The 27,715-nt window shown below is 51.9% G+C and overlaps 1 protein-coding gene across 2 annotated transcripts; it reads left to right on the top strand.

The window, feature by feature from the left end:
• Window positions 1-754: 754 nt before the first annotated feature.
• Window positions 755-27,451, top strand: SPACA6 (sperm acrosome associated 6). 2 transcript variants are annotated; one of them, XM_038767458.1, is made up of 9 exons: window positions 755-842; window positions 11,373-11,625; window positions 11,894-11,971; window positions 17,004-17,072; window positions 17,196-17,219; window positions 19,270-19,347; window positions 19,439-19,542; window positions 21,403-21,562; window positions 22,260-22,513. In XM_038767458.1, the coding sequence occupies exons 2-9, from the start codon at window positions 11,427-11,429 to the stop codon at window positions 22,472-22,474; spliced, it is 927 nt and encodes a 308-aa protein (XP_038623386.1). In that variant the 5' UTR covers window positions 755-842; window positions 11,373-11,426; the 3' UTR covers window positions 22,475-22,513. The 2 variants fall into 2 exon arrangements, with proteins under 2 accessions (XP_038623386.1, XP_038623385.1); XM_038767457.1 differs by lacking the exon at window positions 755-842 and adding an exon at window positions 27,418-27,451 and having other exon boundaries at window positions 10,897-11,625; window positions 22,260-22,470.
• Window positions 27,452-27,715: the final 264 nt, after the last annotated feature.

Genomic DNA, 27,715 nt, shown 5'->3' with positions numbered 1-27,715 from the left:
AAGAGATAGTCGGGGTGGAGGGAAATATGGAAGGGGAGACTGAGAGGAGGAAAGTGCAGAGAGGGAGAAGGCGCACCAGCCGTCAGCAAAGCCTCCTCCCTCTCTCTACCCCTCAGATGTGCTGCTCTCTTTTGTTCTCTCTTCCACCTCCTCCTCCTTCTCCTCCTTTTTCCTCCTCCTCCTCTTCCTCCTCCTCCGCGTCATGCTCCCTCCCTCTCTCCCCTTCCCTCTCTCTCTCTCTCTCACTCCCCCGCCTCCTCCTCCTCCTCCTCCTCCTCTCTCTCTCTCTCTCTCTCTCTCTCTCTCTCTCTCTCTCTCTCTCTCCCTCCCCTTCTCTGGAGGATGGAATTTTTTCCGCTGGACGGAGGCCAGGAGCGGAGGCCCCGCCGGCTGGGAGGGGAGGGAGAAGAGGGCGGGTGGGGGGCTGTCTGCGCGGATCCGACCCCCCGCCCCCTCCCCAGCCCCCTTTCCCCTCCTGCCGAGCCCCCGGGCAAGGAAGGGGGCTGGGCCGGCAGGAGACGGAGGGGCTGGGGGGGAAGGGGGGAGGCCGAGGGAGAGAGACACAGAGAGGGAGATGGAGGCGGGGAAGGGGGGGATGGAGAGAGGGGAGGCCTGGATCCGGAGCTGAGACAGAGGGAAAGCAGAGATACCGAGATCGAGAGACGGGTAGGGTGGGGGGAAAGGAGGGGCAGCGCCAGGGAGATGGGCAGAGGAGATCGGGAGGGAGGGAAGGAGGGAGGCGACCGAGCGGGAAAGACGCCGGGAGGTGACAGGGAGGGGAGGACCGGGACCGGGCAACGGCCGCAGGTAAAAGAGTTGGACCTCGAGGAGCTGGCCTGTGGGTGAGTCCGGGGTCTTGGGGTGCTTTGGGCTGGGGGAGGAGGGGACACCCACCAGGCCGGCCTGAGAATCGGGGAGGGGGGGAGGGCAGGAGTTGGGGGGAGAAAAAGGCGTCCGGCCCTAGCCGCTGTCCACCCTCCGGCCCTAGCCACCGCCCACCCGCTCCAGCAGGGAGAGATATGCAGCAGGGGGGCGCGGGGAGAGAGAGACAGAGAGAGAGAGAGAGAGAGAGAGAGAACTGGGAGGGCAGGATGGGCCGGGCCCGAGGGTGGCTGTGGGGTGAACCCCCTCCCACCCGCCTCTCCCCGGCGGATCGAGGCCTCGTTTTCTAGGACATTCCAGCCCCCGCCCCCCACTCTGGGGGGCTTCTTCCAATCCCCCCCCCCCGTCAGGGCCCCCTCCGTGCCCTTCCCGGAGGGGGTGAACTTGGCATTGCGGAGGAGGAGGGGGCGGAGGCCCAGCCCTCTCCGAACCCCCCAACCCCAGCCCCCGGGGGAAACCGCCCGGGCCCGCAGGACGGACGGACGGAGGGAGGGAGGGAGGGAGGGCCGAGGGGCCCCTCGGCGGGTAGCGGGGGGCCGGGGTCCCGAGGACCAGTTGGGGTCGGAGCGGCGGCCCCGGAGGGGTTAATGTCTAGGCCGGCCGGTGGGGGGGGGGGGGCGGGGAGGGAGGGGAGGGGGCCCCGCGTTAAGGGGTCAAGGGTGAGGGAGGCCAGCTGCGGGCTGTCTGCCTGCCAGACGGGGCCGGGGGTCAGCGACGGGGGCAGGGGCTGTCTGGGCGGGAGGAGCTCCTGCGCTACAGGGGCGGGGGGGGGGAGGAGTTGGAGGGGGGGGGCCGAAGGAATCCGAGGCCAGCCTCTCCGGCCCCGAGTTGGGCCTCCCCTCCACTCCCCCAGGCCTCTCATTTCTCCTCGGCTCCCGCCTTCCGCCCAGCGGCCCCGCGAAGCTCCCGCTCCTCTCCCGGGACCCAGGTGTCCTGTGTCTCCCCCAAATCCACCCCCCCCCCCCGCCAGCCAGCTTCCTCTCCTCCCTCCCAGAGCAGGATTCCGGGCCTCAGGGGGTTAAGGGGGCCGGGCCGGCGGCTGAGCCTGTTGCCATGGCGCCAGACTGTTTGGGCCTCTCTCTGCTCTCTGACCCCTGAAGGGGCTCCCTCCGGGCCAATGGCGGCTGCTCCTGAGGGGGGGGGGGGGGGGTCAGGAGAGGACCCAGGCACCCCCCCCCCGACACCCCACCCCATCAGTCCTGGTTACCCCCTTGGACCAGGGACTGACCTTTAGGGTCAAGGCCCTGATTGACACCCCAGGACAGCCGATGTCTTGGTTGGCCCTGCCCACACAGCCCCGTGATTGGAGGGGTAGCCTGGTCTGGGGAGGAGCTACTGCATCTAGCATTATCAATCCATCAGTCAGTGGTATTTATGATTATTATTATTAACAACAATAATACTAATGGCACTTGTTAAGCGCTTACTAGGTGCCAAGCACTGTTCTAAGCCCTGGGGGAGATATAAGGTAGCCAGGTTGTCCCACGCAAGGCTCACGGTCGTCATCCCCATTTTACAGATGAGGCACAGAAAAGTCAAGTGACTTGCCCAAGGTCACACAACACAAGTGGCGGAGCTGGGATTAGAACCCATGACCTTCTGACTCCCAAGCGCCTTCTATGTGCAGAGCACTGTACTAAGCACTTGGGTGAGTACAATGCAGTAGAATTAGCTGACACGTTCCCTGCCCTTAAAGGGTTTACAGTCTAGTCTATCTTAATCCCCCTCACATTTCCCTCGGGCCAAGCCCCCATCGCTATCATTCATTCAGCCTTATTTATTGAGCGCTTACTGTGTTCAGAGCAATCAATCAATCAATCATATTTATTGAGCACTTACTGTGTGCAGAGCACTGTAGTAAGCACTTGGGAGAGTACAGTACAACAATAAACAGACACATTCCCTGCCCACAACGAGTTTACGGTCTAGAGGAATATCCTTCAGCCTATCCCTCAGTTTACAACCCCATCTCATTAATCAGGCCCATCCTTCTCCCTAGTACCAGCCTCTGCCTCCCTCCCCATTCCTATTCTCATTTCCCACATTCGGTTTCTGTTCACTGTCGCTCATCTCTCTAGCTCCATCCCCAGTACCTGTCTTCCTCCCTCAGCCCCGCATCTGTCCTCTTCCTCTCTCCTCCTTACCTTCTCTGGTTTCTGCTCGCTCACCTTTGTCCCTCTCCTTCAACTTGTCCTTATCCCCTGCCCCATCCCTTCCTTGTGCCCGTCTCTGCCCTGCCTCCTTCACTCCCTACTGAGGAGAGGGAAACTGCTTCTCTCGTTCTCCCTCTGTATCTCAGGGTGTATAGGACTGAGGGGGCCAGAGAGAGGGAGAGAGAGTTGGGCAGAGGCCCTGCCCCCTCCTCCCTCCCAGCCCCAGGGCACGCTGGGAGTCTCGACGCCAGGGCCTGGGCATGATGCCAGGGTGCTGGTTGCCAAGGAGACAGGTCCCCGTGGCAGCAGCAGCAGCACCCCACCACACACACACACACACACACACACACACACGCACACACACACACACACACACACCATCTTCTCCCTTTCCCCCCTCCCCCATCCTTAGCCTTGCTCAGAGCTCAGGGCAGAAGAGATGGGGGAGAAAGAGGGAGAATACGGGAGCTATTCGCTTATCCTTTACAGTCCATCCCCTGTAACGGCATCTCATAACCCCTAATCAGCCCTCAACAACTAGAGCTTCTCCGTGGTAGGCATTCCCCGTAGCCCATCCACTATAGAAATCTCCCAGAGCTCTCCTGCTGCTGATGGCCGTCCTCTGTCTTCCATCTCCTAAAGCCCAGCCCTTCATCCCTTTAGCCTGCGTCCCAAGGACTTCCTTCTCTTAGCCTTTTCTGTAGCCGTGGGCAACCTACAGTTTGGACTGTATCAACCCAGGCCTGAAAGAGCCCTGATGGGCAGGGCAGCCTAGCCTTCTTTGGGCTGGTCAGGGCTGAAAGACCCAGTCAGGTAGTCAGTCAGTTGTATTTATTGAGCACTTACTGTGTGCAGAGCACTGTACTAAGCACATGGGAGAGGACAATAGAACAATACGTCAGACACATTCCCTTCCCACTACCTTACAGTCTAAGGGTGGCGTTGCACATGTAAAAGTGTGATGCTTGCAAATGAACCCCTGGAAGGTCAATCAATCAGTCATATTTATTGAGTGCTTACTGTGTGCAGAGCAGTGTACTAAGCGCTTGGGAGAGTCGAATGCAAGAGAGTTGATAGTCACATTCCCTGCTCACAAGGAGCTTACAGCCTAGAGGGAGAGACCGACATTAATATAAATAAATAAATGACAGATATGGACATAAGTGCTGTGGGATTGAGGGAGGGGACTCCTAAATCCAGCAGCCTGTTGGTGGAAGGGGAACACACAATAACCCCTCACCCACATCCTGCCTCTGGCCTGGATCACCTTCCCTCTTCAAATCCGCCAGACAATTGCTCTTCCCCTCTTCAAAGTCTTAATGAAGGCACATCTACTCCAGGAGGCCTTCCCTGGCCAAACCCTCCCCCTTTCCTCTTCTCCCACTCCCTTCTGTGTCACCCTGACTTGCTCCCCTTGTCCCTCCCGCCTCGCAGCCCCACAGCACTTATGTATTTAGCTGTCATTTATTTATTTATATTAATGTCCGCATTCCCCTCTCTAGACTGTAAGCTTGCTGTGAGCAGGGAATGTGTCTGTTTATTGCTGTAATGTACTCTCCCAAGCACTCAGTCCAATGCTCTGCACACAGTAAGCACTCAATAAATAAACTGAATGAGTGAAAGAATGTGCAGCCTGACCCCAGTTCAGAGGAGGCCCGTCTTGGGACACAGTTCGGGCCTGTTTGGGTAGAACTAGTCTTGACTGCGGCCCAAGGCCTAAGCGAAGGACAAGAAACAGGGGATCTGTCCAGTTCTCTCACCCCTCCAGGGCATCCCTGACCCCAAAGTCCTTCCCTTCTCGCCCAAGCTTTAGTCTCCCCCAGCCTCAGTCTCGTTTTCCCCAGCTTTTTGGGACGGACAGAGAGGCAAACAAGAAAAACGGAGTAAGGGAGAAGCAGAGATTTAAGGAAGAAGCTGGACAACTCTAAGTTCATTGTGGACAAGGAACATGTATACCAACTCCATTATATTTTACTCTCCTGAGTGCTTAGTACATTTCTCTGTACACAGTAAGCACTCAATAAATTTGACTGATTGATTGAAGTGGGAGACAGACTGAAAAAGCAGTCCAGGTGGGAAGCAGCTTAGCCCAGAGGAAAGAGCATAATAATAATAATAGTAATAATAATAACTGTGGTATTCGGTCAGCACTTACTAAGTGCCAGGCACTTTACTAAGCGCTGGGGCAGATGCGAGCCAGTCGGGTTGGACACAGTACCTGTCCCAATTAGGGCTCACAGTCTGAATCCCCATTTAGCAGGTGAGGTAACTGAGATACAGAGAAGTGAAGTGACTCATCCAAGGCCACACGACAGACAAGTGGCAGAGCCAGTATTAGAACACATGACCTTCTGACTCCCAAGCCCGGGTTCTAGCCACTATATCATGCTGCTTCTCTTGGGCTTGGAAGTCAGAGGACCTGGGTTGTAATCCTGGCTCTGCCACCGGTCTGCTGTGTGTCCCTGGGCAAATCACTTCACTTCTCTATACCTCGGTTTCCTCAACTATAAAATGGGAATTCGATCCTACTCCCTCCTGTTTAGACTGTGAGCCCCAGGTGGGGCAGGGACTTTGTCCATCCTGAATAACGTTAATCTGTCCCGGTGTTTAGAACAGTGCTTGACAAATAGAAAATTTAAAAAACGAATACAATAGCAATAGCAACAAAAAAATAATAATAATGTGACCTTGGGCAAGTCACTTCACTTCTCTGAGCCTCAGTTCCCTCATCTGTAAAATGGGGCTTGACTGAGCCCCATGTGGAACTGCGTGTCAAACTGATGAGCTTGTATCTGCCACAGCAGTTAGTACAGTGCCTGGCACATAGTGAGCGCTTAACAAATGCCAAAAAAAGAAAAGGAGCTGCTGACCTTGCCTGGTTTGGTGTCATCCTCCCCATCCCTCCCTTCCTCCCTCCCTCCCTCCCTCCTCCTGCCTTCTTTCACCACTACAGGGTGGGGGTTGGAGTAGGTGAGCTTGGGTACTGAGTTCTGGAGTCCACGCCTTCATTTCCAGGGTACCAGTGGATGTCTGTACTGAGCCTCTTTGAGGCAGAACCCTGGACAAGTGGTATGGGATTCTCCATAGAGAACAGAGGGGTCCCTGCCCACAGGAGCTCCCAATCTGATGGGATCGACGCTCCAACATTCAGCATCGATAGGGACACAGAGAAAACAGCAGCGAAGGAACAAGGTGAGGGGGAGGAGTAGGTTATGGATTATGCCCGGGGAATCGTGGCAGAGTGGATAGAGCACAGGCCTGAGAGTCAGAAGGTCATGGGTTCTAATCCCGGCTTCACCATTTGTCTGCTTTGAGACCATGGGCAAGTCACTTAACTTCTCTGTGCCTCAGTTCCCTCGTCTGAAAAATGGAGATTAAGACTGTGAGTCCTATGTGGGGCAGGGACTATGTCCAACCCTATTAACTTGTATCTACCCCAGCATTTAGAACGGTGCCTGGAACATAGTAAGCACTTAACAAATATTATCATTAATGAATTAATTAAAAGGGAGAAGGGGGGTGTAGATCAAAGAAGGCTTCCAGGAGGAGGTGTCCTGAAGATGATTTCCTCTTCATCTCCCCTCACTGTCTGCTCTCCAGCGTGACTCAGATTCCTAGCCTTTCAAGAGGTGGTGGGAGGGGTGTGTGTGCGGGAGAGGGCAAACTTGATGGTCAGGAGCCCCTGAAAGGATCTCTGGATCCTGCCTTGCAAACTCTGGCATTCCCCTGCCACTCAGGCCCCCAGCTCTTCCCCGGACCCAATTTATCTGTCTCTGAGGCCCAGATAAGTGAAGCTACTTGCCCAAGGCCACGCAGCAGACAAGTGGCGGAGCCGGGACTAGAACCCAGGCCCCGGGCATTTTCCTCTAGGCCGCACTGCTTGCCCTGCTCCTTGCCCTCTGTAGACATCCATGACTTTATGTGGGCTATGCCGGGAACACAGCGCAATGCAATCACATCGTAAGGAAGGCCATCTGAAATCACAACCCCCGACTTCCTCCTTTGCCCGCGACCCTCCGCCACTTGTCAGCTGTGTGCCTTTGGGCAGGTCACTTAACTTCTCTGTGCCTCAGTGACCTCGTCTGTAAAATGGGGATGAAGACTGTGAGCCCCACGTGGGACAACCTGATGACCTTGTATCCACCCCAGCGCTTAGAACAGTGATTGGCACAGAGTAAGCGCTTAATAAATGCCATCATCCTAACCCAAGCGTCCTGTGCCCTCCATCCCCGCCCTCCGTCCCCGTCAGCCCCCCAGTCTCACCCAGGATGACGGACGCGCAAAGGATGCGCGGCCCGTTGCCTTAGCAACGCGGTCCACGCCGTTTGGACCCCCGCGCCCTTCCCCACCTCCCCGCCAGGGGGCGGGACGGAGGCCCAAGGTCGCCTGCGTCAGAGTGGGGCGGGTTGGAATACTAAAATGATAATAATAATAATAATAATAATAGTATCTGTTAAGCACTTACTATATCTATATATCTATATCTATATATGTGTATGTGTCTATTTTATTTTGTTAGTATGTTTGGTTTTGTTCTCTGTCTCCCCCTTTTAGACTGTGAGCCCACTGTTAGGTAGGGACTGTCTCTATATGTTGCCAATTTGTACTTCCCAAGCGCTTAGTACAGTGCTCTGCACATAGTAAGCGCTCAATAAATACGATTGATGATGATGATGATGATGAGAGCGAGAGAGAGAGAGAGAGAGAGAGAGAGAGAGAGAGAGAGATACGTAGCCCACTGTTGGGTGGGGACCGTCTCTATATGTTGCCAACCTGTACTTCCCGAGCGCCTTGTACAGTGCTCTGCACACAATAAACGCTCAATAAATACGATTGAATGAATGAATATGTATACGTACGCATATACATATATATGTTTGTACGTATTTATTACTCTCATTTGTACATATTTATTCTATTTATTTCATTTGATTAATATGTTTTGATTTGTTGCCCGTCTCCCCCTTCTAGACTGTGAGCCCGCCGTCGGGTAAGGACCGTCTCTATATGCTGCCAACCTGTACTTCCCGAGCGCTTAGTCCAGTGCTCTGCACACAGTAAGAGCTCAATAAATACGATTGAATGAATGAATGAATAATAAGAATAATGATGATGGAATTTGTTAAGCGTTTACTAGGTGCCAAGCACTGTTCTAAGCGCTGGGGTAGATACAAGGTAATCAGGTTGTCCCACGTGGGGCTCACAGTCTTCACCCCATTTTACAGACGAGGTCACGGAGGCCAAGAGAAGTGAAGTGACTTCCCACAGCTGATAAGTGGCAGAGCCGGGACTGGAACCCACGACCTCTGATTCCCAAGGCCGGGCTCTTTCCACTGAGCCACGCTGCTACTATCATCATCATCAATCGTATTTATTGAGCGCTTACTATGTGCAGAGCACTGTACTAAGCGCTTGGGAAGTACAAATTGGCAACATATAGAGACAGGCCCTACCCAACATCATCATCAATCGTATTTATTGAGAGCTTACTATGTGCAGAGCACCGTACTAAGCGCTTGGGAAGTACAAATTGGCAACATATAGAGACAGTCCCTACCCAACATCATCATCAATCGTATTTATTGAGCGCTTACTATGTGCAGAGCACTGTACTAGGCGCTTGGGAAGTACAAATTGGCAACATATAGAGACGGTCCCTACCCAACAGTGTATGTGCCAGGCCCTGTTCTAAGCGCTGAAGTCTGGGTGTCCAGTGGGGAGGGGGATTGGGGGGGAGAGGCGCCCCCCAAGGTGTCCCGGGCCGCGATGGGGAGGAGGGGAAGGGGGAGCCGGAGGTCGGGGGGCGTGGGGGCGGGCTCCCCGGCCGCTCTGCCGCCTGCCACCCACCCGTAGATCCGAACTTGCGGGGCGACGGCCGCACACAAGCTCGCGTCTGTGGGTCTGTGTCGGATCGGCAACGACTCCGGGACCCGGCCGAGGTCCCTCCCCGCAGCCTCCCCTCCCACCTCCTCCCGAGCGGTCCAGGACTCCTGGCTCCCCCAGCCTCCGACCAATCGCTGTCCGTCGGCGGGCCGCTCCTCCCCATCCGCACCTTTCCCATCTCTTCCCCCCTTTGCTCTTGCCCGAATCCCCCTTGCTCCTCCCCATCCCCGGGCCCCCGTCCCCCACCCCAGCGCTCCCCGGGCTGAGGTAGTAGGTTGTATAGTTGAGAGTGACAGCCCTGGAGATAACTGTACAGCCCACTAGCTTTCCCCGGGGTCGCGCCCTGCAGCAGGACGGGGGACCCCCCTCCCCGCCCCCCCAGGAGGCTCGCTCCCTCCACCCCCGACCCCCAGACTCCCCCGACCTACCTTCCCCACCTCCCCCTTCCACCCCCTCGGACCCCTTTTAGACTGTGAGCCCACTGTTGGGTAGGGACTGGCTCTATATGTTGCCAATTTGTACTTCCCAAGCGCTTAGTACAGTGCTCTGCACATAGTAAGCGCTCAATAAACACGATCGATGATGATGATGATGATGATGACCCCGCTTCTCCAGCCCCGACCTCGCCCCCTTGGAATACCCCTGGAAAGATACTACTACTAATAATAATTGCAGAATTTGTTAATAATAATAATAATGGCATCTGTTAAGCGCTTACTATGTGCAAAGCACTGTTCTAAGCGCTGGGGGGAATACAAGGTGATCAGGTTGTCCCACGTGGGGCTCACAGTCATAATCCCCATTTTACAGATGAGGTAACTGAGGCTCGGAGAAGTGAAGTGACTTGTCCAAGATCACACAGCAGACATGTGGCAGAGCCGGGATTCGAACCCATGACTTCCGACTCCGAAGCCCGGGCTCTTTCCACTGAGCCACGCTGCTTCTCTAAGCGCTTATTATGTGCTAGGTACTGTACTAAGCGCCGGGGTAATAATAATAATAATGGTGGAGTTTGTTAAGCGCTTACTATGTGCAAAGCACTCTTCTAAGCGCTGGGGAGGCAACAAGGTGATTAGGCTGCCCCACGTGGGGCTCACAGTCTTAATCCCAATTTTACAGATGAGGGAACTGAGGCACGGAGAAGTGAAGAGACTTGCCCAAGTCACCCAGCTGACTGTGTGGTGGAGCCGGGATAATAATAATAATAATAATGGTGGTATTTGTTAAGCGCTATGTGCCAAGCACTGTTCTAAGCGCTGGGGGGGGGGGGATACAAGGTGATCAGATTGTCCCACGTGGGGCTCACAGTCTTAATCCCCGTTTTACAGATGAGGGAACTGAGGCCCAGAGAAGTGAAGACACACAGCTAAGTGGCGGAGCCGGGATTTGAACCCATGACCTCTGACTCCCAAGCCCGGGCTCTTTCCACTGAGCCATGCTTGGGGATCGGGTTGAATACAGATCTCTCCCCACCAGTGGGATTTTAATTTAACCTAGGCCTCTCAGCCTCCCGTCCTCTTCGGCCTCCTCCTCTCCCCCGCCCCCAAACCGTCCTCGGCTCCCCTTTGGACCCCCATCCGGGAAAGGGGAGGGATTGGGGGAGACACCTCGAGAAGGGTTTGAGATGGGGAGATTGGGGGGGAATCTCTCGCAGGGGGGCTGTGGGTGGGGCTTGGAGAGGGGAGGGGTCCTTGTTTTCGGAAGCTCTCTGTGGGGAGGTGGGTTTTTAGTGTCCTAGGGTGGAGTGGGGGGCGTGTCAGTGGTACCGTCCCCATCCCTGCTTTTCGGCCTTTGTCCGTCCCCTTCCCCCTTCAGCTCCGTCAGCCTCTCGGTCCCTGAGACCCTTTAACCTGTGAGACGTGCGGAGTCACAGGTGAGGTTCTCGGGAGCCGGGCAGCCGACAGCCCGCACCGCCCCCCCGCCCCCATCCCGACCCCCTCCGGGAAGAAGTGGGAAGGCGAATGCCATCCCCCCCACCCCACCCCAGGACCCCCCCATTGGGCTCGTGTGTGTGGTGGGCGAGAGACGGAGTCGGGAAGGGAAGAAATAATCCTACTACTAGTATTTGTCAAGCGCTTACTATGTGCCAGGCACTGTCCTAAACGCTGGGGTGGATACGAGATATTTGGGTTGGACACAGTCGGGGGATGATGGATGGATCGGACGCCTGGGTCCCCTCCTGCCTCCCCTCTCCCTGCCACAGAACTGGACCCCCCAGGGAAAGCCGTCCCGTGGGACTCTCCCTCTCAGGGGCCGGGCGTGGGAGAGAGACGTCCCCATCTCCGACCGTGCCCCTGCCCCTGAGGAGATGGGGGGAAGATTTGGGGATGGGGGAGGTGGGCAACCGTTGCTGATCCTCGGGCTGAAGGAGACATCTGCTCCCGGGCCTTGTCTGGTTTCCATGGAGACGGATGTCTGCCTGCATCTCTCTCTCTCTCCCTCCCTCCCTCCTAGGACGTCACAAAGGGTCGGGTCCCCGGCGTCCTGCGCTCCAGCCAGGCCTCAGCCATGGCCGGGGCCCTCGGCCACCTCCTGCTCTGGTTGGCGTTGCTTGGAGCCCGGGTCCTTAGCTGCCTCCAGTGCCACACCACTTCCAACCAGCGGCTCCACGCCTGCCGCTTCTTTGTCAGCCAAGAAGGACCCCAGCAGCTGCAGTGCCTGCAGCTCTTCTTGAAGGCCTTCAGCCCCTACGAAGACCTGAAGATTCGTGAGAGACCGGGGTCCCCGCTCTCCCCTCCTCTTCCTCAGCTGGGGACCCTCCCTGCCACAGAACTGAACCCCCCCAGAGAAAGCCATCCCGTGGGACTCTCCCTCTCACACCGTCCTTTCAGGGACCTGGTGTGGGAGAGAGACGTCCCCATCTCCAACCGTGCCCCTGCCCCTGAAGAGATGGGGGGAAGATTTGGGGATGGGGGAGGTGGGCAACCGTTGCTGCGGAGGGGTTCAGACAGCCCCTTATGCCCACCTCGCCCCAGGTTACACGGAGAGGGGCAATCTGAAGGACTCCTTTGCGGACATGCTTTTCTCTCTGGAGGAGAAGGCTGTGGCCAACGGTGAGGGTGACATCTCCCCCAGCCCCCTGCTGAGCAGTCGGGTGGGGCTGGGGTTCAGAGGGCCAAGGGTCCTTCATTCAGTCAATCATTCATTCGGTCGTACTTATTGAGCGTTTACTGTGTGCAGAGCACTGTACCAAGCGCTTGAAAAGTACAATTCAGCAAACCAAGAGAGCCAGTCCCTGCCCACACTATAATTCAATCAGTAGTATTTTTTGACTACCTGGGAGACACGGCCCCTGCTCTTGAGGGTTTTTTTTATAGATTTGTTGCTCACTTATATGTTTTTGTTCTGACGACTTGACACGTCTACATGTTTTGTTTTGTTGTCTGTCGCCCCCTTCTAGACTGTGAGCCCGTTGTTGGATAGGGACTGTCGCTATGTGTTGCCAATTTGGACTTCCCAAGCGCTTAATACAGTGCTCTGCACACAGTAAGCGCTCAATAAATACGGTTGAATGAATGAATGAATGCCAGGCATCATACTAAACGTTGGGGTAGATACAAGCTAATCAGGTTGGACCCAATCCCGGTCCCTCATGGGGCTCACACTATTCATCCCCATTTTACAGATGAGGTAATTGAGGCATGGAGACACAAAGTGACTTGCCTAAAGTTACACGGCAGACAAGTGTCGGGATTAGAACCCAGATCCTTCTGACTCCCACTCCTGTGCTCTATCCACCAGGCCTCCCTGCTTCTCTTTGTGTGGTCTTTCAAGGGAACTCAGATGCCTCCTCATTAATGAATGAATTCATTAATTCAATTGTATTTATTAAGCAGTTACTATGTGCAGAGCACTGTACCAAGTGCTTGGGAAATTACAATGCAGAAATAAAGGGTGACAATCCTGGGCGGCAAGGCCAAGCTCAGCAGGAGGCCCCCAGGCCCCCGCTCCTCTGCCCCTGTCTCAGAGGGACAAGAGGCTAGGGAGTAACCCCCAAAAGACCCAGGGTGGCCAACATGGGTGGGGGGGGGGGGGAGAGAGAGAGAATCTAATCCTGGATGAGAAGATTCATTCATTCAATCATATTTATTGAGCGCTTACTGTGTGCAGGGCACTGTACTAAGCGCTTGGGAAGTACAAGTTGGCAACATCTAGAGACGGTCCCTACCCAACAGTGGGCTCACAGTCTAGAAGGGGGAGACAGACCACAAAGCAAAATATACTAACAAAATAAATAGAATAAATATGTACAAGTAAAATAAATAGAGTAATAAATACGTACAAACATATATACATTTACACAGGTGCTGTACAGGGGAGGGGAAGGAGGGGGAGAGGAAGGAGATACACTTGCCATTGAATCAGGATGGAGACTGGTAAAAATACTGGGTAGTCAGTGGGCAAAGCAGGGCCTGGGAATGTGTCTGTGGGCAGAGAATGTGTCTGTTTACTGCTATATTGTTCTCTCCCAAGTGCTTAGCACAACTGTCCACACACAGTAAGCGCTCAATAAATACAATCGAATGAATGAATGACATGGCGATGTGGTGTGGTTCAGTTGAGCTTCACAATTCTTTACTAACCTTGGATTGCTGTGAAGATGAATGTTAGCCCAGGGGTGAAACGGAAGAGAAAATAAACCCAGAGGATGAGAGGGTTAAGTGAGAGCCGGTGCGGTGACCAAAGTGATAGGCAATCACCTTGGATTGTGTAATGACCCTGGAGGTATGGAGATGGATATTGATCCGGGACTCAAGTGAAGGCAGACAACCATGGATTGGAATGGGGTCTGGGAATACCCTGGAAGGTGACATTTAATAACTCAGGACTGGGCTTGAGCTGGGTGGTAGACTTATAGACTGTGAGCCCGTTGTTGGGGAGGGACCATCTGTATATCTTGCCAACTTGTACTTCCCAAGCGCTTAGTACAGTGCTCTGCACACAGTGAGCGCTCAATAAATACGATTGAATGAATGAATGAATAGTAGGGTGTGGGCAGGAAATGTGTCTGTTTATTGTTTCACTGTCCTTTCCCAAGCGTTTTGTACACAGTAAGTGCTCAAAACAAATCCAATTGACTAACTGAAACTGTCGACTGAAGCTCCCATCCCCACAGTACATGTGTATATATCTGTATATACCTGTAATTTATTTTATCTATTTTTTATTTTAATGTCTGTCTCCCCCTCTAGACTCTGAGCTCGTTCTGGGAAAGAATTGTGTCTGTTGTTATAGAGTACTCTCCCAAGCGCTTAGTACAGTGCTTTGCACACAATAAGCGATCAATAAATACAAATGAATGAATGAAGCTTGTTGTGGGCAGGGAATGTGTCTGTTTATTGTTATATTGTACTCTCCCAAACGCTCAGTACAGTCTCTGCACACAGGCATTCCCAGACTGAGCCCCCGTTTTCCTCTCCTCCTCCCCATTCCCCCTGCCTTACCTCCTTCCCCTCCTCACAACACCTGTATATATGTTTGTACAGATTTATTACTCTATTTTACTTGTACATATTTACTATTCTATTTATTTTGTTAATGATGTGCATCTAGTTTTATTTCTATTTATTCTGATGACTTGACACCTGTCCACATGTTTTGTTTTGTTGTCTGTCTCCCCCTTCTAGACTGTGAGCCCGTTGTTGGGTAGGGACCATCTCTATATGCCAACTTGTACTTCCCAAGCACTTAGTACAGTGCTCTGCACACAGTAAGTGCTCAATAAATACGATTGAATGAATGAATGAATGAATAAATACAATTGACTGAAACTTACTCTAATACCAGATTGGAATGGAATCATGGAATAACTCTTGAGGGACCCGGTTACATCTAATAATCCTGGATCGGGATGAGGTTGTATGAGAAACATGGAAAGATGAAGACCCTGTCTCAGGTGCAATGAGAAGGATCATGGGGACCTGAAAACATGCAATAAAAGTGCCATGGAGATGTTTTCTGATACTGAAGCATCTTGTAAACATGAAGTCACCCAGTGTTAGGATGAAGATCCATCCGTGATATTTATTGGACGCTGTTGGTGTGCAGAGCGCAGTTCAAAGTGTTTGGGTGACTACAGTATGATAGTGCTGGTAGACATGTTCCCTGCCCTCCAGGGGCTTACAGTTTAGAGGGGGACATTAATAAAAAATAAGTAAATTACAGGTATGTAAATAGGTGCTGCCGCGCTGAGGGTGGGGTGAATATTAAGTGCTTAAAAGATACCAGTCCAAGTGCATAGGCAATGCAGAAAAGAGAGGGAGTAGGAGAAAAGAGGGCTTAATTGGGGAAGGCCTCTTGGAGATGTGATTTTAATAAGTTTTTGAAGATGTGGAGAGTGGGGGGTCTGTTGTATAATCATTCATTCATTCAGTTCTTTCGATATATATCGAGTGCTTATTGTGTGCAGACCACTATACTAAGCGCTTAGGAGAGTACAATATAACAGTAAGTAGACACATGTAGAGAGGGAGGGAGTTCCAGGTCAGAGGGAGGAAGTGGGCAAGGGTTTGGCAGTGAATTAGATTCATTCATTCATTCAATCGTATTTATTGAGCGCTTACTGTGTGCAGAGCACTGTATTAAGCGCTTGGGAAGTACAAGTTGGCAATGTATAGAGACGGTCCCTACCCAACAGTGGGCTCACAGTCTAGAAGGGGGAGACATCAGGAGACAGTGAGCAGTCTGGTGCCAAGGGAGTGAAGTGTGCGGATTGGGGATGATGATGATGGCATTTATTAGGCGCTGTTCTAAGCGCTGGGAAGGTTACAAGGTGATCAGGTTGTCCCACGGGGGGCTCACAGTCTTAATCCTCATTTTACAGATGAGGTCACTGAGGCCCAGAGAAGTTAAATGACTTGCCCAAAGTCACATAGTTGACAATTGGTGGAGCCGGGATTTGAACCCATGACCTCTGACTCCAAAGCCCGGGCTCTTTCCACTGAGCCACGCTGCTTCTCGGGGGGTAGGAAAACAGTGAAGTTAAGTTGGAAGAGCTGAGCTGATCGAGTGATTCGGAGCCGAGTTTCTGTTTGATGCAGAGGTTGATGGGCAACCACTGCAGTTTCAAGGAGCCGGGAACCATGGGCTGAACTGGAGATGTCATTCATTCATTCAATCGTATTTATTGAGCACTTACTGTGTACAGAGCACTGTACTGAGCGCTTATGGGTATCACAGGGGAGCAAGGAGACCAACAGTAATGCTGGATTGGAAGGAGAAGTGAAAAACACCTGGAGAGACTGGGATATGGGCCATAATCCTGGACTGAGATGGGAAGCGATGCTGGATATGGTGGGGAGAAGAAGGAGGGTGACATTATTAGATGGGGATTGGTAAGTGAAGCAATCAATCAATCAATCAATCAATCATATTTACTGAGCGCTTACTGTGTGCAGAGCACTGTACTAAGCGCTTGGGAAGTACAAGTTGGCAACATCTAGAGACAGTCCCTACCCAACAGTGGGCTCACAGCCTAAAAGGGGGAGACAGAGAACAAAACCAAACATACTAACAAAATAAAATAAATAGAATAGATATGTACAAGTAAAATAAATAAATAGAGTAATAAATATGTACAAACATATATACATATATACAGGTGCTGTGGGGAAGGGAAGGAAGGAAGTAAGATGGGGGGATGGAGAGGGGGACGAGGGGGAGAGGAAGGAAGGGGCTTAGTCTGGGAAGGCCTCCTGGAGGAGGTGAGCTCCCAGTAGGGCCTTGAAGGGAGGAAGAGAGCTAGCTTGGCGGATGGGCAGAGGGAGGGCATTCCAGGCCTGGGGGAGGACGTGGGCCGGGGGTCGATGGCGGGACAGGCGAGAACGAGGTACGGTGAGGAGATTAGCAGCAGAGGGTGCGGGGTGGGCTGGAGAAGGAGAGAAGGGAGGTGAGGTAGGAGGGGGCGAGGTGATGGCCAGCCTTGAAGCCCAGGGTGAGGAGTTTCTGCCTGATGTGCAGATTGATTGGTAGCAAGAACGGAGTGAAGCCCCCCAGGATGACTGGAGATGGAGTGAGTCTGGTCAGAGGCCCCTCGTGCCCGAGACAGGGTGGGGCACAGATGCCATTTTGGTTTGCTCCTAACAGAGTCCTTCGAGACAGCCATCCCTGAGGCCGCCCAGCACCTGGAGGAGGCAATCAGCAAACTGAAGAAAGGTAAAAAAGCGGGGCCTGGGGTTTCTTGTCCCCGCCGCTTCCCGTGCCCCCCTGCTCGCCCTTCCCAGAACCCGGGCAGAACAGTGGGTGCTAATGTCTGATTCTCCCTCTCTCTCTCTGCAGCCCCAGACTGCGTCCCTCCTTGCGGTGAGCCCCCCAACCCCGATCTCCCTCTCTAACCCCTGGGCAAGGGATGGGAACCACTGACAGTGAGAGAGAGAGAGAATGTCAGATTCAGGCAGCTCAGACAGTGGGCCTGGGGCCTTCAGGAAGGGATTCATTCATTCATTCATTCACTCAATCGTATTTATTGAGGGCTTATTGTGTGCAAAGCACTGTACTAAGTGCTTGGGAGTACAGAGAAGCAGCGTGGCTCGGTGGAAAGAGCCTGGGCTTTGGAGTCAGAGGTCATGGCTTAATAAATGCCATCATTATTTATTATTATTTATGGGTTCAAATTCCGGCTCCACCAATAGCCAGCTGTGTGACTTTGGGCAAGTCACTTAACTTCTCTGTGCCTCAGTTACCTCATCTGTAAAATGGGGATTAAGACAGTGAGCCCCCCTCCGTGGGACCACCTGGTCACCTTGTAACCTCCCGAGCGCTTAGAACAGTGCTTTGCACATAGTAAGTGCTTAATAAATGCCATCATTATTATATTATTATTACAAGACAACAATAAACAGACACATTCCCTACCCACAACAAGTTTACAGTCTAGAGAGGGAGGCAGACATTAAGGATCTAGCCAGGGCATGGGGTCCTTAATGTCCCTTAAGGCTCAGCTCTTATGTCCATATCTGTAATTTATTCATTTATATTAATGCCTGTCTCCCCTTCTCGACTGTAAGAGCGTTGCGGGCAGGGAACGTGTCTGTTTATTGTTCTGTTGTACTCTCTCAAGCGCTTAGTACAATGCTCTGCATGCAGTAAGAGCTCAGTCAATACAGCTGAATGAATGTATGGATGAATGGATGGATGGATGGACGCTTAGTACAGTGCTCTGCACATAGTAAGCGCTCAATAAATACGATTGATCATGGATGGGAGCAAGAGGGTAGGCATCCTGTGGATTGGGCGAAGGAGAAAAATCCCCACTCCACCACTTGTCTGCTGGGTGACCTTGGCCAAGTCACTTCACTTCTGTGTCTCAGTAACCTCATCTGTAAAATAGGGATTTTAGGCTATGAGCCCTACATGGGACAGGGACTGTGTCCAACTCGATTTGCTTGCATCCACACCAGCGCTTAGTACAGTGCCTGGCACATATTGCTTGCTTAACAAATACTGTAATTATTAATTACTATCTGTAAAATGGGGATTTAAGGCTGTGAGCCCCATGTGGGACAGGGACTGTATCCAACCTGATGGTCTTGTACCATGAGAAGCAGAGTGGCTTAGTGGAAAGAGCCTGGGCTTGGGAGTCAAAGGACGTGGGTCCTAATCCCAGATCCGCCACTTGTCTGCTGCGTGACCTTGGGCAAGTCACTTAACTTCTCTGTGCCTCAGTTCCCTCATCTGTAAAATGGGGATTAAAAGCGTGAGCCCCACGTGGGACAACCTGATTACCCTGTATCCACACCAGTGATGAGGATGATGGTATTTGTTAAGCGCTTACTATGTGCAAAGCACTGTTCTAAGCACTGGGAAGGTTACAAGGTGATCAGGTTGTCATCATCATCATCATCAATCGTATTTATTGAGCGCTTACTATGTGCAGAGCACTGTACTAAGAGCTTGGGAAGTACAAATTGGCAACATATAGAGACGGTCCCTACCCAACAGTGGGCTCACAGTCTAAAAGGGGGAGACAGAGAACAAAACCAAACATACTAACAAAATAAAATAAATAGAATAGATATGTACAAATAAAATAAATAAATAAATAAATAGAGTAAGAAAATATGTACAAACGGGGGAGCTCACAGTTTTAATCCCCATTTCACAGATGAGGTAGCTGAGGCACAGAGAAGTTAAGTGACTTGCCCACAGTCACACAGCTGACAGTTGGCGGTGCTTGGCACATAGTAAGCGCTTAACCAATACCGTTATTATAATGATTATTATGATTATTGTTACCCCAGTGCTTAGTACAGTAAACACTTAACAAATACCATTGAGAAATAAAAAGGAGTTAGGCAGATTGGGGAGAAAATGAGGATTTTGGGGGGGTGAGAATCCTCCCTCCCTGTTTCAGGTTTCCAGGAGGAGGCCCGGCGCTTTCGCTGCGACTCCTGCTCCTCCGCCGACTGCGATCTCCCCCTGGACTGCGATAGTAAGGGGGGGACGGGCAGGGGGACGGGGGGGGGGGGGTCACTGACCTGCTGAGCGCTGACCACTGACCAGAGCCGGGGGGCCGTCTCTAGTCCAGGACGTGCCGGTCCTCGAAGGCGGGCGGACGGCCTTCAACTGCACCGTGTCCTTCTCCACCCCTGAGGATCTGCGCTACGGATGGAAATTCGCCCCCAACGTGAGGGAGCCTGAGGGGGCTCATCCCTGGGTCCTAAGAGAGCCCTTCGATCACTCTCCCCACCCAGATCCCCATGCCTCAGTTTCCCCATCGGTAAAATGGGGTAATCAGACCAGAACCCTATCGCTCAGGGGGCCGGTTGCTAGAAGCAGCACAGGTCAGTGGCAAGAGGGAGTCAAAGGACGTGGGTTCTAATCCCGGCTCTGCCACTTGTCTCTGTGTGACCTTGGGCCAGTCACTTAACTTCTCTGCGCCTCAGGCACCTCATCTGGAAAATGGGGATGAAGACTGTGAGCCCCACATGGGACAACCAGATGACCTTATATCTACCCCAGCGCTTAGAACAGTGCTTGGCAAATAATAATAATAATAATGGCATTTATTAAGCGCCTACTATGTGCAAAGCACTGTTCTAAGCGCTGGGGGGATACAAGGTGATGAGGTTGTCCCACTTGGGGCTCACAGTCTTCATCCCCCTTTTACAGATGAGGGAACTGAGGCACAGAGAAGTTAAGTGACTTGCCCAAAGTCACACAGCTAAGTGGCGGAGCCGGGATTCGAACCCATGACCTCTGACTCCAAAGCCCAGGCTCTTTCTCACTGAGCCACGCTGCTTCCCAAATAGTAAGCGCTTAACAAAAACCATTATTATTATTATATTAAAACAACTAATGGAAGGTGCTTTGGCAATTGAAGCACCTAAGAGTAACTCAGGTAGAGAAGCAGAAGTGTGGCCTACTGGCTAGAGCCCGGGCCTGAAAGGCAGAAGGTCCTGGGTTCTAATCCCCACTCCACCACTTGTCTACTGAGGGGGCAAGTCATTTGACTTCTCTGTGCCTCGATGACCTCATCTGTAAAAGCGGGGATTAAGACAGTGAGCCCCATGCGGAACAGGGACTGTGTCCAACCTGATAGCTTGTATCCACCCCAGCGCTTAATACAGTGCCTGGCACATAATGAGCAGCGTGGCTCAATGGAAAGAGCCCGGGCTTGGGAGTCACAGGTCGTGGGTTCTAATCCCGACTCCACCACATGTCTGCTGTGTGACCTTGAGCAAATCACTTAACTTCTCTGAGCCTCAGTTACCTCCTCTGTAAAATGGGGATGAAGACTGTGAGCCCCACGTGGGACAACCTGATCACCTTGTATCCCTTCCAGCGCTTAGAACAGTACCTCGCACACAGTAAGCGCTTAACAAACACCATCATTATTTAACAGCTACCAGAGAAGCTGTGAGGCTAAGTGGAAAAATAATAATAATAATAACAATGGCATTTATTAAGCACTTACTATGTGCAAAGCACTGTTCTAAGTGCTGGGGGGATACAAGGTGATCAGGTTGTCCCACATGGGGCTCACAGTTTTAATCCCCATTTTGCAGATGAGGTAACTGAGGCCCAGAGAAGTGAAGTGACTTGCCCAAAGTCACCCAGCTGACAAGTGGTGGAGCTGGGGTTAGAGCCCATGACCTCTGGCTCCCAAGTCCATGGTCTTTCCACTGAGCCACGCTGCTTCTCTTGGAAGTCAGAGGCCATGGGTTCTAATCCCGGCTCTGCCACTTCTCAGCTGTGTGACTTTGGGCAAGTCACTCACTTCTCTGTGCCTCAGTTCCCTCATCTGTAAAATGGGGATTAAGACGGTGAGCCCCACCTGGGACAACCTGATAACCTTGGATCTCGTCCAGCAATTAGAACAGTGCTTGGCACATAGTAAGCGCTTAACCAATACCATCATCAACTATCATTTTTTTAAAAAACAACAAACCCCAAACAACCCTCAGTTTCCCATAACCCAGGGCCCCCCCCCGCCATCTCTACCCATTTTGTCCCTTCTCTCCACCCCCCTACGTCCCCTTCCCAGGTCCGCACCCGGGACCTCTCCTATTTTCGGGACCTGCCGGGGTCCCACGGGGCCTTTGCACGGATCCGGCCCACGCGAATCTCGCACCGTGGCACATTCGCCTGCTTCCTCCAGGGCCCAAACCGACGACTGCTGGCGCGACTCTTCTTCTACGTCAACGGTGCGGGCGAAGCCTTGGGGGTCGATGGTGGGATGAGGGAGGGTCCCCAGGGCCTTGGCAGGGATCCTGGGGCCGGGGGAATCCCGGCAGGAGGAACCAATCAATCAATCAATCAATCAATTGTATTTGTTGAGCACTTACTGTGTGCAGAGCACCGTACTAAGCGCTTGGTTAGAGTTAGTAATTAATTAATCGTGGTGTTCATTAAGCGCTTACCAGATGCCAGGCACTATACTAAGCGCTGGTGGGTATACAAGCCAATCAGGTTGGACGCAGTCCCTATCTCACATGGGGCTCACAGTCTCAATCCCCACTTCACAGATGAGGTAACTGAGGCCCAGAGAAGTGAAGTGACTTGCTCAAGGTCACACAGCAGAAAAGTAGAGGAGCTGGGATTACAGATGAGGCCTCAGTTCCCTCATCTGTAAAGTGGGGATTAAGACTGTGAGTCCCACGTGAAACAACTTGCTAACTTTGTATCTCCCCCAGCGCTTAGACAGTGCTTGGCACATAGTAAGCGCTTAACAAATACCATAATTACTCAGCGCTTAGAACAGCGCTTAACAAACGATATCATTATTGTTGTTATTAACGAAAACGCCATGAAAACGAAAACAGCCCTGGAGGCTGAGGGGTGGGGGAGAGCAGGCTGGGGGTCGGGGGCTGTGACCCCTCGTCCATCCGTCGCCCTCCGCAGTGACGAGCCGGGCTCTGCTCGGGGAGGCTGAGCTGCAGACCATGTTCCGCCGGGTCCTGGACCGTGCCCACGTCGCGGGCGACCAGGCCGAGCCCTGGCACCCGACCCTGCTGGAGCTACTGGCCCGGCCGGGGACGCTGACCACCACCAACCTAAAGCTGCTCACGGCGGGGGCTGGCCTCCTGGCCATGAGCCTCACCCTTCTTGCAGGGTGAGTGACCCCCCCCACTATCCCACTATGGATGACACGCAAATTCGCGAAGCGTTCCAGATTTTTGCCCTCCTTCTGCCCATCTGCCAAGCTGGCTCTCTTCCTCCCTTCAAGGCCCTACTGAGAGCTCACCTCCTCCAGGAGGCCTTCCCACACTGAGCCCCTTCCTTCCTCTCCCCCTCATCCCCCTCTCCATCCCCCCATCTTACCTCCTTCCCTTCCCCACAGCACCTGTATATATGTGTATCTGTTTGTACATATTTATTACTCTATTTTACTTGTACATATCTATTCTATTTTATTTTGTTAGTATGTTTGGTTTTGTTCTCTGTCTCCCCCTTTTAGACTGTGAGCCCACTGTTGGGTAGGGACTGTCTCTATATGTTGCCAACTTGGACTTCCCCCTGTATATATGTATATATGTTTGTACATATTTATTACTCTATTTATTTATTTATTTTACTTGTACATATCTATTCTATTTATTTTATTTTGTGAGTATGTTTGGTTTTGTTCTCTGTCTCCCCCTTTTAGACTGTGAGCCCACTGTTGGGTAGGGACTGTCTCTATATGTTGCCAACTTGGACTTCCCCCTGTATATATGTATATATGTTTGTACATATTTATTACTCTATTTATTTATTTATTTTACTTGTACATATCTATTCTATTTATTTTATTTTGTGAGTATGTTTGGTTTTGTTCTCTGTCTCCCCCTTTTAGACAGTGAGCCCACTGTTGGGTAGGGACTGTCTCTATATATTGCCAACTTGTACTTCCCAAGCGCTTAGTACAGTGCTCTGCACACAGTAAGCGCTCAATAAATACGATTGATTGATTGATTGATATCCCTTCACCCCCTTCTTCTCTGCGGGGGCTCAACCACCAGTGTTCCCCCCACCCCTCCAAACCCAGGGATTGCCCCCACCATCCTTCGCTCAGTACAGAGGCAGCGTGGCCCAGTAGAAAGAGCCCAGGCTTGGGAGTCGGAGGTCGTGGGTTCTAACCCCTACACCTCTGCCACTTCATTCATTCATTCAATCATATTTATTGACCTTTTACTGTGTGCAGAGCGCTGTACTAAACGCTTGTTGCGTGGCTCAGTGGAAAGAGCACGGGCTTTGGAGTCAGAGATCATGGGTTCAAATCCCGGCTCCGCCACTTGCCAGCTGTGTGACTTTGGGCAAGTCACTTAACTTCGCCAACTTGTACTTCCCAAGCGCTTAGTACTGTGCTCTGCACACAGTAAGCGCTCAATAAATACGATTGATTGATTCTTTGTGCCTCAGTTACCTCATCTGTAAAATGGGGATGAAGACTGTGAGCCCCATGTGGGACAACCTGATTACCTTGTATCTACCCCAGCGCTTAGAACAGTGCTTTGCACATAGTAAGCACTTAATAAATGCCATTATTATTATTATTATTATTATTATTACCAGTCGGCAACATATAGAGACGGTCCTACCCAACAACGGGCTCACAGTCTAGAAGGGGGAGACGGACAACAAAACAAAACATGTAGACAGGTGTCAAAATCGTCAGAACAAATAGAATTATAGCTAAATCAATCGTATTTATTGAGCGCTTACTGTGTGCACAGCACTGTACTAAGCACTTGGGAAGTACAAGTTGGCAGCATATAGAGACAGTCCCTACCCAACAGTGGGCTCACAGTCTAAATGCACATCATTAATAAAATAAATAGAATAGTAAATATGTACAAGTAAAATAAATAGAGTAATAAATCTGTACAAATATATGCAAGTGCTGTGGGGAGGGGAAGGAGGTAGGGCGGTGGGGGGATGGGGAGGAGGAGAGGAAAAAGGGGGCTCAGTCTGGGAAGGCCTGTCAGCTGTGTAACTTTGGGCAAGTCACAACTTCTCTGGGCCTCTTTTACCTCGTCTGGAAAATGGGGATGAAAACTGTGAGGCCCACGTGGGACAAGCTGATCACCTTGAAACCTCCCCAGCGCTTAGAACAGTGCTTGGCACATAGTAAGCGCTTAACAAATTGACGATTTTGACACCTGTCTACATGTTTTGTTTTGTTGTCCGTCTCCCCCTTCTAGACTGTGAGCCCGCTGTTGGGGAGGGACCGTCTCTAGTTGTTGCCGACTTGCTCTTCCCAAGCGCTTAGTCCAGTGCTCTGCACACAGTAAGCGCTCAATAAATACGATTGAATGAATGAATACCATCATCATTATCATCATCATCATCATTCCCTATCCCCCTTGTCCTGGGGACCCAGGGGTCCTGCCCCGCCCAGTCCCTTTCCTCTTCCGCTCCAGGTTGCTGTATCGCTGGTACATGGAGGGAAACTGAGGTATTCGCCCACCGTCATTCCTCTCAACCCTCCCCACCCCGGAAATAAAGTGTTTGCGACCCCACGTCTGGTTCCAGTCTGACCTGTCTGCCGAGCTGAAAACAGGGGAGGGGGGACGGACGGGAGGGGAGACCCCAAGCAGCGTGGCTCAGTGGAAAGAGCCCGGGATTTGGAGTCAGAGGTCATGGGTTCAAATCCCCGCTCCACCAATTGTCAGCTGTGTGACTTTGGGCAAGTCGCTTCACTCCTCTGGGCCTCAGTTTCCTCATCTGGAAAATGAGGATTAAGACTGTGAGCCCCCCACCAGGACAACCTGATCACCTTGTATCCCCCCAGCGCTTAGAACAGTGCTTTGCACATAGTAAGCGCTTAACAAATACCATCATTATTATTCTCTGGGCCTCAGTTACCTCATCTGTAAAATGGGGATTGAGACTGTGAGCCCACCGTGGGACATCCTGATCACCTTGTAACCTCCCCAGCACTTAGAACAGTGCTTTGCACATAGTAAGCACTTAACAAATACCATCATTATTATTCTCTGGGCCTCAGTTACCTCATCTGTAAAATGGGGATTGAGACTGTGAGCCCCCCGTGGGACATCCTGATCACCTTGTAACCTCCCCAGCGCTTAGAACAGTGCTTTGCACATAGTAAGCGCTTAACAAATACCATCATGATTATTCTCTGGGCCTCAGTTACCTCATCTGTAAAATGGGGATGAAGACTGTGAGCCCCCCGTGGGACATCCTGATCACCTTGTAACCTCCCCAGCGCTTAGAACAGTGCTTTGCACATAGTAAGCGCTTAACAAATACCATCATGATTATTCTCTGGGCCTCAGTTACCTCATCTGTAAAATGGGGATGAAGACTGTGAGCCCCCCGTGGGACATCCTGATCACCTTGTAACCTCCCCAGCGCTTAGAACAATGCTTTGCACATAGTAAGCACTTAACAAATACCATCATGATTATTCTCTGGGCTTCAGTTACCTCGTCTGTAAAATGGGGATAAAGACTGTGAGCCCCCCGTGGGACATCCTGATCACCTTGTAACCTCCCCAACGCTTAGAACAGTGCTTCGCACATAGTAAGCGCTTAACAGATACCATCATTATTATTCTCTGGGCCTCAGTTACCTCATTTGTAAAATGGGGATGAAGACTGTGAGCCCCCCGTGGGACATCCTGATCACCTTGTAACCTCCCCAGCGCTTAGAACAGTGCTTTGCACATAATAAGCGCTTAACAAATACCATCATTATTATTAGTCCCACAGCCCCGGGGGTGTCAGTTGTTGCGAAGCAGCGTGGCTTAGTGGCAAGAATACGGGCTTGGGAGTCAGAGGATGTGGGTTCTAATTCAGTCAATCATTCATTCATTCATTCCATCGTACTAATTGAGTGCTTACTGTGTGCAGAGCACTGTACCACATGGGGCTCCCAGTCCTAATCCCCATTTTGCAGATGAGGGAACTGAGGCTCAGAGAAGTGAAGTAATAATAATAATAATTAATAATTTTGGCATTTGTTAAGCGCTTACTATGTGCCAAGCACTGTTCTAAGAGCCGAGGGAGATACATGGTGATCAGGTTGTCCCACGTGGGGCTCACAGTCTCCATCCTCATTTTCCAGATGAGGGAACTGAGGCCCAGAGAAGTGGAGTGACTTGCCCAAAGCCACCCAGCTGACAAGTGGAGGAGCCGGCATTTGAACCCATGACCTCTGACTCCAAAGCCCAGGCTCTTTCCACTGAGCCACGCTGCTTCTCTTTATTAAGCACTTACTATGTGCCAAGCACTTTTCTAAGTGCTGGGGAGGTTACAAGGTGATCAGGTTGTCCCACAGGGTTGCTCACAGTCTTCATCCCCATTTTACAGATGAGGTAACTGAGGCCCAGAGTAATAATAATAATAATAATGGCATTTATTAAGCACTTACTATGTGCAAAGCACTGTTCTAAGCGCTAGGGAGGTTACAAGGTGATCAGGTTGTCCCACGGGGGGCTCACAGTCTTCATCCCCATTTTCCAGATGAGGTAACTGAGGTCCAGAGTAGTGAAGTGACTTGCCCAAAGCCACACAGCTGACAACTGGTGGAGCAGGGATTTGAACCCATGACCTCTGACACCAAAGCCCGGGCTCTTTCCACTGAGCCACGCTGCTTCTCTAAAATGGGGAGTGAGACTGTCAGCTCCATGGGGGACAGGGACCGTGTCCAACCCCATTAGCTTGGATCTGCTCCAGCGCTCAGAACAGTGTCTGTCTGACCCATGGTAAGGGCTTAACAAATACCACCATCGTCATCAATCCCCTTTCAGCTCTCCCTCCAACTCCACTTCCAAACTGCCCCCATCCAATTCCCATCCTTCAGACCTTCCCCCACCCTCTCAGCCCCTTCCCCATCACCTCTACCCCCCCCACCTCACCCCCAAGCTCCCCTCGAACTCAATCCCGAAGCTCAGATCTCCCCACGCCCTCTCCGCCCCATAACAATAACAATAATGTTGGTATTTGTTAAGAGCTTACTATGTGCCAAGCACTGTTCTAAACACTGGGGGGGGGGATACAAGGTGATCAGGTTGTCCCCCATGGGGCTCACAGTCTTCATCCCCACCTTACAGATGAGGTCACTGAGGCCCAGAGAAGTGAAGCGACTTGCCCAAAGTCACACAGCTGACAGGTGGCGGAGTCGGGATTAGAACCCATGACCTCTGACTCCCGAGCCCCGGCTCTTCCACCGAGCCCCGTCCCTGCCCCTCTCTGCCCCAGCCGTGCCCCGTCCCCACGTGGATCCTTTCTGATCCTCCCCGTTCCACATCGCGCTCCATCCCCGGCAGCCCGGCCAAAGACAAGCCGGGGACTTGATGGAAAATAAATAAAATCTCTTTAATGTGTCTAGACCGCACGGTGTTTCCTCCC

Source organism: Tachyglossus aculeatus, chromosome 26, assembly GCF_015852505.1.
Source record: "Tachyglossus aculeatus isolate mTacAcu1 chromosome 26, mTacAcu1.pri, whole genome shotgun sequence".
NCBI classification, from domain to species: Eukaryota; Metazoa; Chordata; class Mammalia; order Monotremata; family Tachyglossidae; genus Tachyglossus; species Tachyglossus aculeatus.
This window is presented reverse-complemented; position numbering and strand designations above follow the sequence as displayed.